At 39.4% G+C, this 18,075-nt stretch overlaps 2 protein-coding genes across 2 annotated transcripts; one reads left to right on the top strand and one right to left on the bottom strand.

Annotated features, from left to right (window-relative positions):
* Window positions 1-491: 491 nt before the first annotated feature.
* On the bottom strand, window positions 492-5,312 carry dazap2 (DAZ associated protein 2). Its single transcript, XM_040151828.1, has 4 exons — window positions 5,140-5,312; window positions 3,814-3,932; window positions 3,465-3,713; window positions 492-3,339 (listed from the first exon to the last, which is right to left on the bottom strand). Exons 1-4 carry the CDS (start codon window positions 5,150-5,152, stop codon window positions 3,211-3,213), a joined length of 510 nt encoding a protein of 169 aa, XP_040007762.1. The 5' UTR covers window positions 5,153-5,312; the 3' UTR covers window positions 492-3,210.
* Window positions 5,313-8,241: 2,929 nt separating this feature from the next.
* pou6f1 (POU class 6 homeobox 1) lies at window positions 8,242-16,667 on the top strand. The gene is given in 13 exon segments (XM_040153981.1): window positions 8,242-8,599; window positions 9,342-9,434; window positions 9,984-10,022; window positions 10,024-10,063; window positions 10,404-10,593; window positions 10,740-10,876; window positions 11,603-11,828; window positions 12,223-12,482; window positions 12,608-12,736; window positions 13,520-13,753; window positions 13,974-14,109; window positions 14,193-14,361; window positions 15,715-16,667. Coding segments are annotated over 12 exon segments (1,932 nt in total). The 5' UTR covers window positions 8,242-8,599; window positions 9,342-9,408; the 3' UTR covers window positions 16,061-16,667.
* Window positions 16,668-18,075: the final 1,408 nt, after the last annotated feature.

Genomic DNA, 18,075 nt, shown 5'->3' on the forward strand with positions numbered 1-18,075 from the left:
CTTTATCATCAGTGAGTTTGTAAGACACACCTACCTACATCCAATATAACCCCCATGCAACAGTCCTGCACAAAATCCCTCTTTTATGAAGTATATGAATATGATAAGCTTTGTAAAGGTGTGATTTTATTGTGGGCTGGATTGAACGGTAACAGATATGGCGAAGCGGAGGCAATAAACTGGCAACTCAGTGTAAGGTAGGAGATTTTACCAAAAATACAGAGCCATAGTTTTGACAGAATACCTTTTTTTCTATGAAAGTGACAGTATTTCGGGTGTGACTACTGGTTCTTCCATACTATATGTGGACCAAACTAAGGTGGGATAAGTTGATAAAACTATAAATTACCTGTGATGCAGCCTGGCCGCAACAATACAATAACCTAAATCCCAGATGTTAGCTAGTCTCGTATCACAATCTTGAGATCAATACCTTCCCCCTTCCTATTACTTTGTTCAGGTGGGTAAAATTAAATGAAAAACATGCAACATTTCAAATTTCCAAAATAACCTTTATTCTAAACTTACATTTTAAATTTTAAGTTTAGTATAAAAAAGTTAAGTGCACCTAAGTTCTTTTTTTTTTTTTTTCAAAGTATTCCATCTTTGACATGTCTCAGCAAACTGTAGTGACACTCATCTCCTTTAGTAATCTTAAAAGATAGAATGTGTACCAAAGTCCATCACATCACTTTAGTACATACATCTATTTTACAAAATATTGTCAAGAGAATCCCTGAACTATAAATGTCCATTATCCTTCAACAAAGAGTGATCCATTTGCTGGCTGTGGTTGGCATAGCATCTACTGGTCAGCTGTAGTTTACAGTACTTCATATTGCTGGGACAAAGCCACTATTATGCTGCTTAAACAATCAGAGCAGAAATGGGAAATAAAAAGGAAAACATTTGTTTGAATCATATTTTTCTTTTTTTTTTTTTGAAGTTTTGATAGCTGTGGCCTCTTCCCCAGCAAAAGCCGTGTGAAACAACTGCGTGAGTGAGAGTAATTGGACGCTGAGCCATTTTTAAAAAACACTTTAGTGACACCTCAGTCACGTATGGTATAGGAGCTTTGTGTTTGAGCTGCACGGAGGAGATTCAGATGGATCGAAGCAGAGTTTCTTTCAGACAGCTGCTCTTTCTGACTTAAGTAACACTGAAATCACAAAACGGCATTTGTTTCCTGGAGGCCACAGCTGTTAAAACCTGATATGGTATGTCGGATACCCAGTGACACATTTACGCTACCAGACACCAAAATGAAGAATATCTACAAATATCAGTTGATGGTATCCATACAGACCTCTACCTAGTTTCATATATCTTATTTAAGTTTGCATGATAACATATTATGTAAATATTCTAAAGAGGTTTAATTAGCAGCACAAACATGTCTCGGAACTTAATAATTATGCTGACAGTGATATAGCCTCATTGCAAAGAGTTGGCATATACTTTCAATTTACTGAACAACACGACACATCTAGACATTATTTTAAAATGGAATAGACTTGATGAATAAGAGGCATTTTAAAATCTAAAAATGTTCAAAAATCTCACAGCTTTCTTTAAAAAGACATGAAACCAGAATTTTAAAAAAAGAGAGTAGCCCCTTGTCTGCAACTTCTTAAGATTTGCTTAGCAGTGCATTTCAGATAAAAAGCATTTAATCAAATTTGTACATAGCAAAGGTGCAAAAGTATGCAACAACTTAAAGATGCAAGAGACCCACATAAAGTGACATTAAAACATTAACTAACAATTGCAGTCATTTCAGACTGACGGTTCTTGATACCAACAATCTCATAACTGCTCATTTGATGATATGTTTGCTTTTAAATTGTGACAATTAAAATTTCAAGTCACAACCAAACATAAGTGCATTGTAGACCAAATCTTTGGTACAACCAGCTCATTGGTTATACTAAAAAATGTATTAGCCTAAGTACTCGTGTAAATCACTTAAATGTGGAAAAGTAATGAAGGAAAAAATTAAACACTGAAATATTTAAGTCTCTTCAACCCTGTTGACTAGATACTAATGCTATCACAAAGGTGACAATCCTCCATGGTGAATAAAATGCATTATATGATCCCAAATTATACTTTGTGAAAGAGAAATAATGGAGGGTAGTTCTTGAAACCTGTACAATAAACATTTAGTGTATAAACTCTGGGTATCCGACTGTGAAGTAGAAACAGGAGACGAAAAAAGCTAAAATGTTACACCAACCACCCCTTCCCATTCAACTTACTATTTGGATTTACTTTAAATTTCTTTCCTTTAAGTTTACTGAAGTTAATTTTCTTTAAATTAGGGCTATCCCCAGTGCTCTTTGGCACTTGACTATGTTCATCTACAAGTTGCCCAACAAGGTACAGTAATTCACTTTGGATATTGCATGGAATCTTTTCTTTAATTATTTGCTTTATTTCAATTTATTTAAATTACAAGTGATTTAAATGTAACAATCTGTCAGATAGGCTGTTCACTGTGCAACAGATTCACTGTGGTATTTTGGATACTGTGCAAAAGACAAGACAATTCTAACTAAAAGCATCCAAGATGCAGGTTTTTTTTTTTTTTTCGTATAGCTGAGATGCAGTTTCTCTTGATCATCATCATCATACTGGTATTTACATGGAACTATTACACATCTATTAATTTAACTACACTAAAAGTTTTCAAAAAAGACAAGTGGAGATTTTTTTTTTTTTGCGCTTTAACTGCAACTTTGTAACTGTGTTTCACTTTCACCATAAAGCAGCTAAACTAATAATGCGGGTCTGATATTTCAACATTTAATTTACGTAGCTTTACAGGTATACAAGAACATCTCAATGTAATTTGTGATCCATTTAAATCAAAGGAGACCAGGTCCTTTAAACAAACACCTGAAAGAGGTCCAATCTGGAATGACCAAAGAGGTTAGACCCAATGAGTAATTATGGCATGAAATCTACGACATTAAAAATTTGCATTTATCCTCTCCAGGCAGTGGCATTTATCATTTGATCTCTAGGTCACAAGTGGAGTACTGTACCTTTAATGAGGGCTCTAAAATATTACATTCCGTTAGGTGATATCAGTATTGTGGCATGGCCAAGCAGCCTGAAGAGGGTGGCATATAGGATGGGGGTAGAACTGGGGCATCATTTGGGACGGGGGCACGGTTTAGGCATGATGGAGGAGTTGAGAAGTTGCTGTTACCAGATGGTATAACCTCCACTGGATCCACCCAGGAAGAAGTTACTCTTGCGCTGTGACATTACAACGTTGGCACCCTGCATGGCAGCCAGCTGAGCTGCATTGGGGGGATGCCCAGGAGGTGGGGGCTAGAGAAGGGGAGAAACAAGCACAAACATAGACAGACATAAGATGAGATGACAGTGCATTTCAACAAAACCCCAACCGCCATCGATGTGTCTCCTTTAAATCACCGAGTTTGGTGGATACTCACTGGGATGGACACGCTGCTGCCTGCTGTGAAGCGAGCACCAGTATCAAAGCCGCCTTCCACCATCACTGTTGAACCAGGCGGGTACACCGCGCCCATGGGATAGTAAGCCATGGGGACATTCTGGCTCACTGGCCCAACAGCCATAGGTGGCTGCATGGGCATAAACACCTGAGCACCAGGGTAGGGAGAGGACATCTGAGGCATCTGACCAGGCACCTGAGGTGGAAGCACATATCTGGGCTGGTATATCTGCAGACACAGAGATGGACAGACAGAGGTTTAAAACCGCTAAGAACAGTTACCGGAGTATTAACCGTGTCATCGTATGACTTATAAATGCAATAGTTACCTCAGAATATGCAGGTGGTGTGTCTGTGTAGGGAGGTGCCTGAGGAGACATTTGCATAGCAGGAGGGTATACAGGTGCAGTGCTCTGCTGAGGGTACACAGCCTGCTGTGGATATGAACCTGCAAAACAGCATTTTACTTTAAAGCAAGTAGTTGTGCTTCAATCTTAACAGTGACTGACACGGAAATCCCAGACTGACTGAGTGATGGCGTTTTGCGGCAAAAGGTTGTTGTTAACATACAGCAAACAAAGAATATCACATTACATTACCAAGTACTGATTCATGATTTTTTTTTAACGATCAATTCATTTACAGATTATTTTCTCAATTGATTTTTTGGTCAGCAAACACCAAAAATGTCCATCACATGTTGGCAGAACCCACGGTGATGCCTTACAGTCTAGTTTTGTCTGACGAGAAGGTGAAGAAACAGAAATTATTCACATTTTTTGCCATTTCTGCGTACAAAAAAAAAAAATACAAACAATTTTGCAAATTTGCAGCTGATTAATTTGACCAATTAATTAATCAACTAATCGTTTTAGTTGTATTTAGATGTTTTACATGTTAGTCTTGATGCTTTCATGTTTTTTTTTTTTTTTTTTTTTTTTTTTTATTACACCCTGCTCCTGATTAAACAATAATTAATTTCAGCTGTAGTTTTTATGGTTGGAAATTACCAATTCGAAAGTTTCGTCAAGGAAAAAAAACATAGGATTTAGAGAAATTATCCACATTTGAGTAGCTGGAACCTTTAACATTTTTGCCTAAAAACACTTATCGAAAGGATTAATCAATTATCAAAATAACTGCAAATTACTTTCCCTTTCGCAAAAAAAAACTATGTTCAAACAAGTTAAATATAGCACTAAAAAGACGAAATATATACATATTAACATATTTATGCAAACATAAGCAAAGTATCAATACATTAGATGATATAGATTCAAATTTCCGTCCTTGGGTCTTACAAAACGAGGAAACGGTACTATCTTTGTCTTTAAAATTCGCCCGTATTAAATGATGCTAGCTGACCGAAAATTTGTGACTTCGCCAATAATGGCACGGGGATATAAGGTGACAGTAAATCTAGACGTTCACATTTCACATCTTTAGCATTTGACGGTAAACTAGATGTCCAAATTGAACCCGAATTGTGCTCCGTGTTTAACCAGAAAAGCGTCGGTTTATTGTTATGTACGTAGCTAAACGTGAAGTCCGCTCCTTTCAGATGGCCATAACGACGGCTCCTCATCTCTTGTTATAAGGTCAGCGTCGCACAGCGGACAGCTGACTAATCACCCAAACGGGGTCTGGAGAAATACCTTTGTTGTTCATTGTTGTGGAGTGATCCGGAGGTTGAGGAATATCAGATTAAAAGGGAGACTCTGCGTATCTAGTCACGGCCTTATAACAGGTTACGGCTGCTTCACGATAATCCACTTCCTTGTTTTTCAGCTTCTTGTTGTTGTGGAAGTGGTGACGTCAGTCGTTCTCTATCCGTGGCTCGCTCGACGCACGCAGTGTTTCCCAGAGTTTCACCTGCTCGAGCGCCCCCTACAGGTAAAAACGACGGGGGCGAGGGTGCTGAAGAGAAGGCGAATTCACAAAAGAAAAAGAAATGGAGGCCTCATCTCGTAAATATGACTTACCGTCTCACAGTTCCGAGAAAAACTATATCATAGTAGCGAGAAAATGCAGACTAGCGGGACAGGAACTGGGACGCATCAGAACTTGCCTGGGAATCATATGGTTTTTACCATTCCTGCAGTATCAAAGTTTTTCAGCGACGGTCCACAGTGCATCCAGTAGTACATAGCAAAAATGAACTGTTCGTAGCTATTTCGGCGTGTTTAATTTTCCATAATGCGAACAAATAAAGGCTAAAGAACGGGGCCTAAGCTGTGGCCCACAGTGTAACTCAATGAGTCCAAGGCAACATTACAGTATACTTCCTGTTTCGAGGTTACATCTGTTCACACAAGTGAAGCCTGTTAACGTTTAATGTAACATTTTCCAAAATAATTTCTTAAAAACAACAAAAACTACAACACTTAATTATATTAATATTTAAGCTTATATTCATTATATAGGTATGTAGGATAGACAAAGAACAAAAACAAAAAAACCTAATAATAATAAATAATAATAGATCAAGATCTTATAATTAAGAGATCGGGACATTGTTATTATGAGATCTTTTCTCATAAATATATGTCAGTCATAATTATGAGATACTGAAGTTGTTATTACGAGATAAGGTCTCATGTTTTTGTCTTCAGTGGGTTATTGTAGGACTTTTTATTAACAAGCTATTAACATTGACCACGTGACTGACCTATTAGAAACTGAGAAACACAACAACCTTTATTAATTTCATACTAACATTTATAAATGTAAACACGATGGCTTATCAGAATGTAAAAAAATCCTCAGTGTTTTACCAGCATTTATAACTGAAACACACAGCCACGGATTGATTCTATTGATGGATTCATTGTTGTTTTATAGTGATAAAACAACAGAAAAGCAACAGGAGACGAAATAACTTTTCTGTAACATCAGTTGTTACATTTGGTTGTAGAACTGAGATGGCAAAAAATGCAATTCTGTGTTTGCAGGAGGCTGGCATGGTCAGGGTATAATTAGCCTACTGGCACTGCTGCCACACTGTTGTGGTTAAGGATTAAAAACATGTTTTATACATTAAGAACACACTCAGATCTGTTTGGGGAATACGACAATAACCACCTAATAGATCACTCAATACAGGTCACCAATCAGCACAGTATCAGCTACAAAACTACAGGTCACAGATAAAATAACATTTAACATGCTCACCAAAGTAATAGTAACGGAGACATTAGGCAATGTAGTTTCTTAGCTGTTTGGTTTAACGTAAAACACTCTGAAAGGGCCTCAAATAATACACCTTTTCACAGAAGACATTTTGACACGTCACACTGGGAAAATCACAAATTTAAATAATCTGACCAGTCATTGCTGAATTCCATTTAGCGCCTTTGGTTTCAGCCAGGGTCCATGTGGATATGTTTACCTAGTAATATTATTAAATTGACTAAATCTGAGACGGTATTAGTGCATTCAAAAACAGGGATATATGCTATTTTAAGAGATAACCGAATCCTTATAATAACCCAGAGCTGCATTACAAAAGGGTGTGAAGAAAAGTCCTGTCAGGTTAAGGGGCCCCAAAAATTCTCTGCCTGTAGTTTATCTCCATCACTGAATTTAACAGTTGAGTATTAATTATTTACTTTGAGATGTATATGATTGTATACAAAGTAGGACGCTGAACTGCAGTATTTGTTGAAACCGATTACGTATACGGCTGCAAGTATCAGTTATTTTCATTATCGATAAATATTACGATTATTTTCTTGATTAACCGATTAATCGTTTAACCAAAAAAACCACCAGGAAACAGTTAAAAACGCTCATTGCAATTTCCTAAAGCCAAAGGTGATGTCTTCAATTTTTTGATAGATGACATTAATAATTAATCAGTTATCAAAATAGTTGCTGATCCATCTTCTGTCAATCAGCTATTTCATTAATAAACTAAATATTGCAGCTCTAGTCTCGTGTGCTACACAGTAGCTGCACCCAAATGCTATGGTATGAAAGTGATTCATTCATTCAACATGTAGGGTTTCAGATTCATAACTATTAAAGAATTTCTTTATTTGACAAAAAAACAAAACAAAACAAAAACTAGTAGGTGAATTTAAAGCACACATTTATACAGTGTGTGTACAATCTAGACACAATACTTATCAGGGTAATATTTTTTTTTCCCGTTTTTTTAAATTGAGGTACTGATGACTAACAGTTAAAATATGTTCATCCAACCAGAAAATAAATTTGGAGCCACACATTTCCCGTTAACCAAGTTAACACAACACAAACAGAATCGCAGCAGGTATGACACTATTATACACTTCTGGTCAGGCTGTTAGTTTGGCAGAAAGAAGTCCAGCCCAAAGGGATTCATGAATAGGACTATTTTTATTCAGCTTTCAATATACAAAAACAAAATGTATTATAATATATAAAAATATAGTGTACTATAAAATAAAAATATACAATAAGGAGGCCCCCTCCATAGTACATAAATTTACAGTTCTGCAAATACAGAATGACCAGTTGGTTTTTAGGAATCCTCCCCTGCTGTTTTCATAATTTTGCAAAAAAAATAAATAAAATGAAATAAAATAAAATAAATAAAAGTAGAAAATTCCTAGAAGTAAACGGGTAATTTCCCTTTTCAAACATGCAGTGAGTTTGACAAAGAGCAGCACAGCGTTTCCATCTCAGGGACCCACCGCTGCTCACGCTGTGCAGCTTCTTTTTTTTTTTTCGTGGTACGTCCCCTTTAAGAGAACCATGGCACCTCTCAAGTCGCGGCGGACATTTTTCAATGCAAGATTTTTTTCTTGCATAAATTATGTTCATGACGTAGTGCAAAAGGCCAATTTTGTGGCAATTTTGTCCGACTTTACAGCTCAGGTGGGATTTTGTGAGACACCCCGAGGATCCTCGGCTGCCCGAACTGTTGCAGAAAGGGCATCGTCATTAAATATTAAGAGAGAGGAGATCCTAACGTTGCAACCCTCCTTATCAATGCAAATACCTCTTTTGTGTGCAGTCACAGCGCCTGTCTGGGAGCTGAGATGAATTTTTAATTATGTGTGACTGAAACAAACTGTGACAAGGACCTTTTATAAGAGCGAGGGATCACAGAAAATAAGCTGCATTTACGCGGTAAGTTGGACATAATAACCGGACACTATTGTAGCCTGTTCTTCGCGCATAGCGGCGAAATGGCGAGAAGGAAATGAGTTTCGGTTAATATGCAATGTTCGTAATTAGCATAATTTATATATTTATGATAAAGAGAGGGAAATACATAATATTCGGTCTCTAGGCACGGGTCGAGATGATTTCTGTCGCCTGCACTTGGTGGTTGGTGCTCGTCCTCAGAAGTAGCCGACGCGGCGAGACTTTTATTGGCCAGGATGGGGGTGGGGAGCCCATCAACACCCGCTGAAGTTTTGACAGATCCTCCTTTTCTGACGGCGGCATTGCAGCAGGAAACGCATCAACTCGAGTCTTTTTTCCATCCGTGTTGAATTTGTAGCCCGTTCGTGTCCACGATCGGCGTGTTTCACCCCGTTTTCTGCAGCTTAAGTGCAACTCAGTACGGCCTGTTTACATAGGCCCCTCCAAATAGTCTGGTCCTGCAATGACAGAAATAGCCATGAATAAAAAAAACAGTCCTCTGCATGAGGGTCTATTTTAACCAGCATTTGCCCCTAAAGTGCAGATACTATGGGCTGACGGGAGTCACAGACGTGAAACTTTATATATTTTTATTGCTGAAATGGCTGCAAAACATATTAGAATGAGTGGGTTAAGTTATCAGGCAGGAAATCGAGGGTAGATCTTTGTAGAGTTTTTTTTTTTCTTTTTTCTTTGTTCGTTTAATCTGTGTTTGTTTGCTCAGAATGCCAGGAAGACAGTGACTGCGGTGGTGCAGCCAGCCATGAACGCCCAGGATCTCCCTGCCAAAGATGCCCCACTCACTGTCAATGAGCAGGTAACACTCACCTGTCTGAACAGTGAGGGGCCCTCTCTTCCCACCATACGGGGCTTGGCCAAACCCTCATAACTGATGTTGCCTTCGGGTTCTTTGCTGCTTTTTTGCTCCTGCCATCCTGCCTGTGCCAGCATACCATTTCATAACGGAATGATAAACTTCCACATAGCAGTTCGCTCTGCTCTGAGATCAGGAACCCCTTTTGTGTTTTATCGCATAATAATTCCTGCCGCTCTATGCTTGTGAGGGTTACCCGTCTTTAAACTGCCACGCTTAATAATAAATTGTGGTTTTTCTCTCTCTGGTAACATTCTGTGTGGACATAGTCAGCAAACAAAAGCAATGGTCTTCACGGACGCACGGAGGGGAGCTTGAAGAAAGCATTGCTTGAGCTGCTTGTTGGCTGATGCTCTTATCATTGTTTTGGTGTACTCATGCTCTTTTCATTTGTGTCTTTTTTTTTTTTTTTTTTTTTGGTGGTGTATTTTTTTTGTTTCTGTTTTGGGTCATTGTGTCCTAATATGTGCTCGGCTTCTCTGTTCTCCTTAGCCATTCACTGTCTGACTGCAGAAGTCTTTTTTCAGCCATTTAAATCCTGCACTTTGAAATTCCCTGCCAAAGACAACCAGGTATGCATCCTCCTCTCTCTTCCTGCATTGTCTCTCTGCACTTTGTCCTCCAGCCCAGGTTGTCTTGCTGCGTCTCCTCTAGATCTTTCATTATTGCATACCATGAGTCACTGCTTAGGTCAAATCAGATTTACTAAATTTGATTAGACGGCAAATTGATAAGGTGGACAAATACTAAATTAAGGCTATGTGACCCTTCAGGTATTAGATGAAATGAGACTTTTATCAATTTTATCTATAATTAAATTACAATAAAAACCTGAACAAATGAGGTGCAACAGAGTAGGCAGCTCCTTCAGCATTTGAATCATCCCAGCTTTTATTCCTGATCACTTCGCAGGTCATTGTGATGTCCGGCCATGAGACTATTCGTGTGCTAGAGGTAGAGGTCGATGCACCTCTGCCATCATCAGTAACCGATGGGAAGAGTGAAGGCAAAGCTGAGGAGGGAGTGGCTCTGGCCACAGAGCAAACTGAGGGCGGCAGCACCCAGGATGGCCCCACTGTGCCCCAGAACACCGGGGGAATAGGTAAATCGTGGTCTTGCTAGATGACAAAGGACAGCAGATGACTTATTTTTCACATGTACATGACACAGTTGTACTGAAATGGCAATGACAGCAGTGAAAACTACTTCAAATGTCAGTAAGATCCAACCCTGGCTGTGCTCCTGCAGTGCTTGGTGAGCAGCAGGTGGTGTCTGTAGAAGCTCCGACCCCTGCTGTCCAAACGCTGACTCCTGCTGTTCCCATCAGTGTGTCCCTGCCGCAGACGCAGGCCGCCATGCCCGTAACTGTACAAGGCTGTCCTCAGGTATCTCTATGAATTTACACACTCAGTACAGTTTCTATATTCATCTTTAGTCGTCAGAAAAAAGAATATTGTGGTCACTAGTTTGGTTTTCTTTACCTAAAGCAAAGGTCAGAAGTTAACTAGAGTTTGGGGTACACTGGCCTTGAAAGTGCAGAAAAAGCCTTTGGAAATGAAAAGTGAGGAGGTTGAAAAACCCTATTTGCATTTCCCCCTGTCGATATATATAATTTCTTGTCCAATATTCATGTGTCAGAGGGATTAATGTCACTGTTGTCTCCCACAGGCTACTGTAGGTGATTTACTGAAGTCACTGACCGAGGTAGTTGTCTCTGGTGCATTGTGAATATGAAAGACGGAGCAAATTTGGTCTCAAACACCTGAACACAAAGCCTGAGGCTGTAGAAATGTTTGCCGTAACATTTCCGGAAGAGAAAATTCAGACCAATACATATGACTGCAACAACAAAAAAATAAAACACCAAAAAAAAAAAAAAAAAAATTCAATACAGCAGGAGAGGAGGGATGGATTATTTGAGTCAAAAGGCAATGAAAAATGTATTACTACTACTACTATTTAGTAAAATTGTCCATGTAAAACACCAAAATGACAGTAAAAATAGATAAAGGAATATAAGTATATAAATGAATATAAAGGTATAAGTAAAAAATTACTCATCCCAGTCAAAAATGCTGATTGAAAGCAAATCTTTAACTTTAAACCATTAGGTGCTGACCCAGGAAAGTCTGGCCACGTTGATGACTGGTATGATGGCCCAGACGGGGTCGCTGGGCCAGCCCCTGCTCATCCCGCTGAGTATGGCGGGCTCCATCGGTGGCCAGGGCAGTCTGGCTGTTCTCACCCTCCCCACCACCAATGTAGCTACTCTCCCTGGGCTCGCAGCAGCTAACCCGGCCGGAAACCTCCTCAAGCTGCCCTTTGCTGGCCTCCAAGGTAAAATAGGGAGGGCGGTGTCAGTCGGTTGGTCGGTCCACCGCTTTGTTCCGCAGGGAAATATCTCGACAGCTATTGGGTGGGTTACCATGGAACTTTGTACCTTTTAGTACTAATTAGCAAATGCTTACAAGCTAAAACACTAAACTAGCATGGGTGAAGACGGTAAACATTACCTGCTAAACATCAGTATGCTAGCATGGTCATTATGAGCATGTTAGCATGCTGACATAGCCACTTAACTCAATGCACTACTGTACCTTAGTACAGCCACACAGAGCCGCTAGCGTGGCTAAAAACTCTTTGTCTTGTCGTAATGTTTTTAGTCTGTTTTCTCACAATAAACATCATTTCAGAACAGTAACACATTGCACACCCTTGAATTTTTCTTCAGCTGCGACAGTCTTGAACTCAGTCCAGCCCCAGCTGCAGACGAATGCGCAGACAGTGTTCCAGCCTCCAGCGGCCCCCATGCAGCCAGTCCAGGCGGCTGTGCAGCAGTTGATGTCTCAGCCGACACAGGGGACCAATGCCCAGGTGACCGCTGCTCAGGTGGCAGCAGCGCAGGCAACCTCGGCCACCACCACCGTCTCTCAGTCCAACATATCTGTGGCAGCACTGCAGACTGCGGGACTCTCCATCAATCCCGCTATTGTAAGAATGCCACCGCAGCGATTTACCCGTGTAGTCAGCTCTGTACTGTTAACATCTGGCTCATGAGTCGTGTCATTTTATCTGCCTGTGCTCTGTGCACGTGTTGTGTTTTTTTCTCGGCTCAGATCAATGCTGCTTCCTTGGGAGCACAGCCCCAGTTCCTCAGTTCCCTCACCTCCACCCCCATCATTACCAGTGCCATGTCCAACATGGCTGGCATCACCAGCCAGATCATCACAAATGCCCAGGGACAGGTGGGTGCCATAAAATACTGCCATTGTAACTGCTGCTCTGTTTCAGTTCTATTCTATTCTACTTTTGAGTTTCGATTTGACACTCTCCGTCTAGTGCAACCGCCCTTGCTCTCTGTACTTTGGACTTTCAGCTAAAGGGAAGATGCCTTAAATGTGAGGATCAGTTTGAAAAAAAAAATGTCCTTGCATTTATTGTATTGTGTCATTAGCCAAAAAATATATATACATTGCTAGACTTCGATCGACTGAAGCACAAACAGTCTTCATAACAAAATGAGAAAGGTATAAGAACAATTTAGAGACAGTGTGCTCTCCTTACATAGCGACATTTACATCTTCGCAAGTTTGTATATTGATGCGTTTTGATCGATAATCACACCCTCGTCAGAAAAACCATTAATGTTTTCTTGTTCTTGTTCTGTTTTTGGGAATAAAGGCTCCAGCCTGTTGACTGATGTTAACCCCAGCCAGTTAACATCGGTCAGCAGTTCTATTTTAAGTCAGTGGAGCATAAGACAATCTGTGAAAACCGATTTGTCCTCTTAAACTCTTCCATTACTCAATCTTACCATTATTTTAGCTCGTTGCATTTTGTACTGCAGTGTTTAATCTTGAAGGACATGATTGTTACTTCAAGTTAACTGCTAATAGGACATTCGTATTTCCCAGAAGCACAAACACTGCCATGACACATTGTTCAGTGTCCTGAAAGGAAAAACTATCACAGAGGTTTATGTTCAATTATTTGTATGTATTTTTCCAAAATTGAAACAATATTTACAGGTTATAGGAACCCTCCCGCTGTTGGTGAACCCAGCCTCTCTGGCTGGAGGGGCTGCGACTCCCACCCTCCCCCTCCAGGGTCTCCAGGTGCAGACTGTCACCCCACAGCTGCTTCTTAACACCCAGGGTCAGATCATTGCAACTGTAGGGAACGGACCTGCAACAGTTGCGACTTCCGCTGCAGTTCTGCCCAAAACCGCTGCTCCTCCAACACTTACCAAGCCTAACGCACAGGTAGACGAACAAAAATCTGTTCGAGTTTTGTTTTTCAGTTAGACAGGACTACATTATTACTGCTTTTACAGACCGAAACATACTAAATGATCTTTGAATAGACTCAGTTTGATTTGAAGATAATTAACTTTCCTGAAGGTATTTAAATGTTATTACATTTTGCCATTTGTGTTATTACAAGTTGCATCCTAGAATATTACTTTCTTTTGTTCCCTCCCAGGCTTCGGTAACTACTGTCACTCAGTCACCAGTTGTCATTGCCCCACAGCCGTCTGTACTGAAGACCGCCACCACGCTCTCCTCCACGGTACCCATCACCTGTGGAGACATTACAAAAGTGGGCCAGCTTGTCAGCAGTATGTACACCGGCCTCTCCCATCCAGGCATAGATCCGTTTTAAGTAGGCAGATATTTTTAACCAGACTCTTCACAATTGTAGAACCCCAGCAGGTAGTCGGCAGCGAGGAGGGCATTAATCTGGAGGAAATTCGAGAGTTTGCCAAGAATTTCAAAATTCGTCGGCTGTCCTTGGGGCTTACTCAGACACAAGTAGGGCAGGCTCTGACTGCAACTGAGGGTCCGGCTTACAGCCAGTCTGCCATTTGCAGGTAAACTACTCCACCGTTCATGTTGCCTTTCATATAGAAGCATTCTTCGGTTAAAAAAAAACCAACAAAAAAACTAATTCGTTTCACTTCACAAAGCATCAGTGATTCATCAATACCAGGGTGTATACCGTACACTTGTGCATTGCATACACAGACTTCATTTGCATTCAGACAAATTACAATTCTAATACTGTTACAACATGAATGTAGTTAGGGCAAATATCTACTCATCTGCTCATATTATGTTAGCGCAGTCATGCTCAGTTGAACGAGTGCAGCACAGTGACATACAGTATGTGTGATATTTGTAAAAGACTGTAGTATTAAATCCTTAATGCATGAATGTGAATGTGTTTAGGTTACTTAGTGATAACAATAAATAACATTTTCATTGCTTTGGCTACTTTCTACATAAAAATAAGGAGGTTTTATGAGTATAGATTTTAACAATTCTGGCTTATGGTTCTTATGCCCTAAATCAGAATGATTTTAAATGAATTGCTCCACATTTTGGGAAATACATTTTATTTACTGTTTGGAGGAGAGTTAGATGAAGAGATTGATACCACTGTCATGTCTGCCAATTAAATATGAAGCGACAGCCAGCAGCCGTTTGCCATAGCTTAGCAGAATGACAGGAAAACGGGGCTCTAGCCGGCCTCTGTCCAGAGGTAACAAAATCTGCATATCAGCACCTAGTTTACCAGTCTTTGTTTGGATTCAGCAAACGAGACATAACGTGTTAATAAGTGAACTTTAGAGGTTCTGGTAGGTGGATTTTTTCTTGTTTTGTTCCCTTCACCCAGAGCCCAGGCTAGCTGTCTCTCCTGTTTCCAGTCTTTATGCTGAGGTCAGCTAAACAACTGCTGGCTGTAGCTTCATATTTAATGAACAGATATAAGAGCCATATTGATCCTCTCACCTGATCTCCGCAAGAGAACCAAGCATATTTCCTAAAATGTCAAACTACTCCTCTGACGCATCCACGTGGATGTGTTTAGGTAATGTAACTATAACAGTCGTTAACATTTTCACTGCTTTGGCTACAATCTATGGAAAAAAAGATGTCTGTCAGTATAGATTTAAAGAATTCTACAAATGGCTCAAGATCTTATAGGGCCATTTTAATATGAACAGCAATAGAGTGATCATTATATAAAGGTCAGTAAGGAAATTAATTAAAATGGGTTTTTGTCAGTACGCTGGTTAAAGCTTGGACTGTTGCGCAAAATGCCTAACAGACTCCCCTTCAAACTGGATCCATGTGAATTCATAGGGATCAAACTGAGATAAGGAGTATATGGTGTGTGCTCATGAAATATACTACAGATTGAACTTTCTTTTGTAATGCAGATTTGAAAAGCTGGATATCACCCCCAAGAGTGCTCAGAAGCTAAAGCCCGTGTTGGAGAAGTGGCTGGCGGAAGCCGAGCACTGGAACCAGAAAGGCCAGCAGAACCTTATGGAGTTTGTTGGCGGTGAACCTTCCAAAAAACGCAAGCGGCGCACTAGTTTCACACCGCAGGCAATAGAAGTTCTTAACTCTTACTTTGAGAAGAATGCACTGCCAACAGGTCAAGAGATTACTGAAATTGCAAGGGAACTAAACTACGACCGAGAGGTTGTGCGAGTATGGTTCTGCAACCGGCGACAGACGCTGAAAAACACAAGCAAGATCAATGTCTTCCAGGTTCAGTAGCGACCTCTTTCTGGGAACCCGAACATTTCATACAACAATACAGATGTAGATAGTGTTGTAAATATGATTTAAACTCCTTAAAGGCCGAAAGAATATGAACTTTGCGAGAAAGTGAAGGAGTCTTATGAAAGAGTACTTAAAACGAGTTAATAGTATGTTTTTAAAGCTGTATATGTGTACACTACTTCTGTGTGGTGGGTACTAAGTCAAACTGCATGGTCCGCTCATCATATAAAGTGATAATAACGTCATATTTAAAAACATTTGATGAACTTTTATACAAGTGATTTTATATGCTACCCTTCTGCATTATTTCAAGTGGGCGAGCACTGAGTAACATTGACTTTAATCACTTTGGCACAATGACTGACATTATGCTGATATTTGAATAATACGCTTTTACCACCACGGATGTTTTTCAAAATTTTAGCTCCTCATTTACTTTATATTCACGTAGTATTTGTGCTGCATGAGCAGCTCTACAAACATAAATAAGATTCTGAGAGGCATAAATGATACGCTGGGCTGCAAGGAGGCAATAACCTATAACGTTTATTTCATCAGAATTTGTTGTCTAAGGAATATCAAAAATCACTTTGCCCTCTATGGACTCTGCAAGTGTTTTGGGACAATCTTCATTTTGATATTTGTGACTGATATTTGTGACTGATAGTCACAGATATGAGTTTAAAATCTGTAGTCATTTCCTTTTGTTTGACCTGGCTAATTTTATCCAGCAGTATGAATTGTGTCTCACTGTTGGGTTTTTTAGAGAGGGACATTTCTGATGTTCCATGGACAACAGATTCTTATCAAAATAAAGCGGTAGCTCAGGCTATTGCCCATGATGCCAGCTTATTTTAGTCTTTTCTAAAGTTTGTTTCATTTGTGAGTTGCTGATCGGGCAAATGCACATACTGTATATGTGGGTGACATATGCTGTATGTGTGTTAATTCACCACCGTCCGTCCTCTTTGTGTTTTCTCTATTAACTGTTGTGACTATTCCCTTAATGGCTTGGCAGTGCTTCTGAGACATTTTTCCTCTCAAGTTAGATAAAGTATATTTGCAGTTTAATTGGCCTATTATGAGCTCTCTGTGAAATAGTCTCACAATGCCTGAGACATTAGTGCCAGATTTTTTTAGATACTCTTACTAAGCCTGATATCAATCAAACTGACTAACTGATTTTCAAAAAACAGAAGAAGACAAAGCCAGGAAAGGAGATTTCGTGGTTTAATGTGTTATGACTTTCAATCTGAATGAGTTAGAAGAGTGTTTGCACGTGCAGTATGAAGTTATTATACTTAGGAACAATACTGTGGCAGTTTTCCTTATCTTTGCCAATTCTTCAAGAATTCTTTGCACTTTAGTGAAAGCTGGGAAAGTCAGTGTTATGAATGGTTCATGTACAGTGTAAGGTTTCAGTTACATTTGTAAAGGAATTTAATTTCTGCGTTTTAAAGCAAGAAGTCTTGCTTCGCAAAATGTAGCAGTACTGGCAAGATTGCAATCATCAGCTTGATAAGCAACATCTACCATTAAGATTAATTTACTTTTTATGCAGATGAAATGTGATATAATGCAGAATAAATATAAAAGCTAATATGCATTAATTGCATCTTTTAAAAGATTTTCTTTGAGTTCTTGAATGTTATGTTGAATGGTGCATTTTTTGTTCCACCTCATATTTGCCTTTTGAGTAACAGTAGGCCTACATTGCAGTGGACATACAGTATGCTTAACCATAAAAATAATTAATATTACAAAGGTCTTGCTTTAACGTGTTTTACCTTCATGTTCAATATGGGAAGACAATATATATAATATTGTTTATTATACTAAGATATCAACAGAGAAAAGAAGAGCTACATTAGAATAATAAGATATCAGTTATTAATTTTTTGACTCTGCAAAGCACAGAAAAGGTTCAGGTCTTAGTGAGACAAGGGAAAAACAAAAGTTGGATGCTTTTTGTAATTCTCTGTCAGATAAATCAAATAAACCCTGTCTTT

The sequence above is a fragment of the Xiphias gladius genome, chromosome 18 (assembly GCF_016859285.1).
Source record: "Xiphias gladius isolate SHS-SW01 ecotype Sanya breed wild chromosome 18, ASM1685928v1, whole genome shotgun sequence".
NCBI classification, from domain to species: domain Eukaryota; kingdom Metazoa; phylum Chordata; class Actinopteri; order Istiophoriformes; family Xiphiidae; genus Xiphias; species Xiphias gladius.

Excerpts from the sequence above, each read along its gene's own strand:
- dazap2 (XM_040151828.1), bottom strand. Across the intron at positions 3,714-3,813 it reads CACCACCTGCATATTCTGAG|ATATACCAGCCCAGATATGT; the intron begins GTAACTATTGCA and ends CTGTGTCTGCAG. Across the intron at positions 3,340-3,464 it reads GCAGCAGCGTGTCCATCCCA|CCCCCACCTCCTGGGCATCC; the intron begins GTGAGTATCCAC and ends CCCCTTCTCTAG.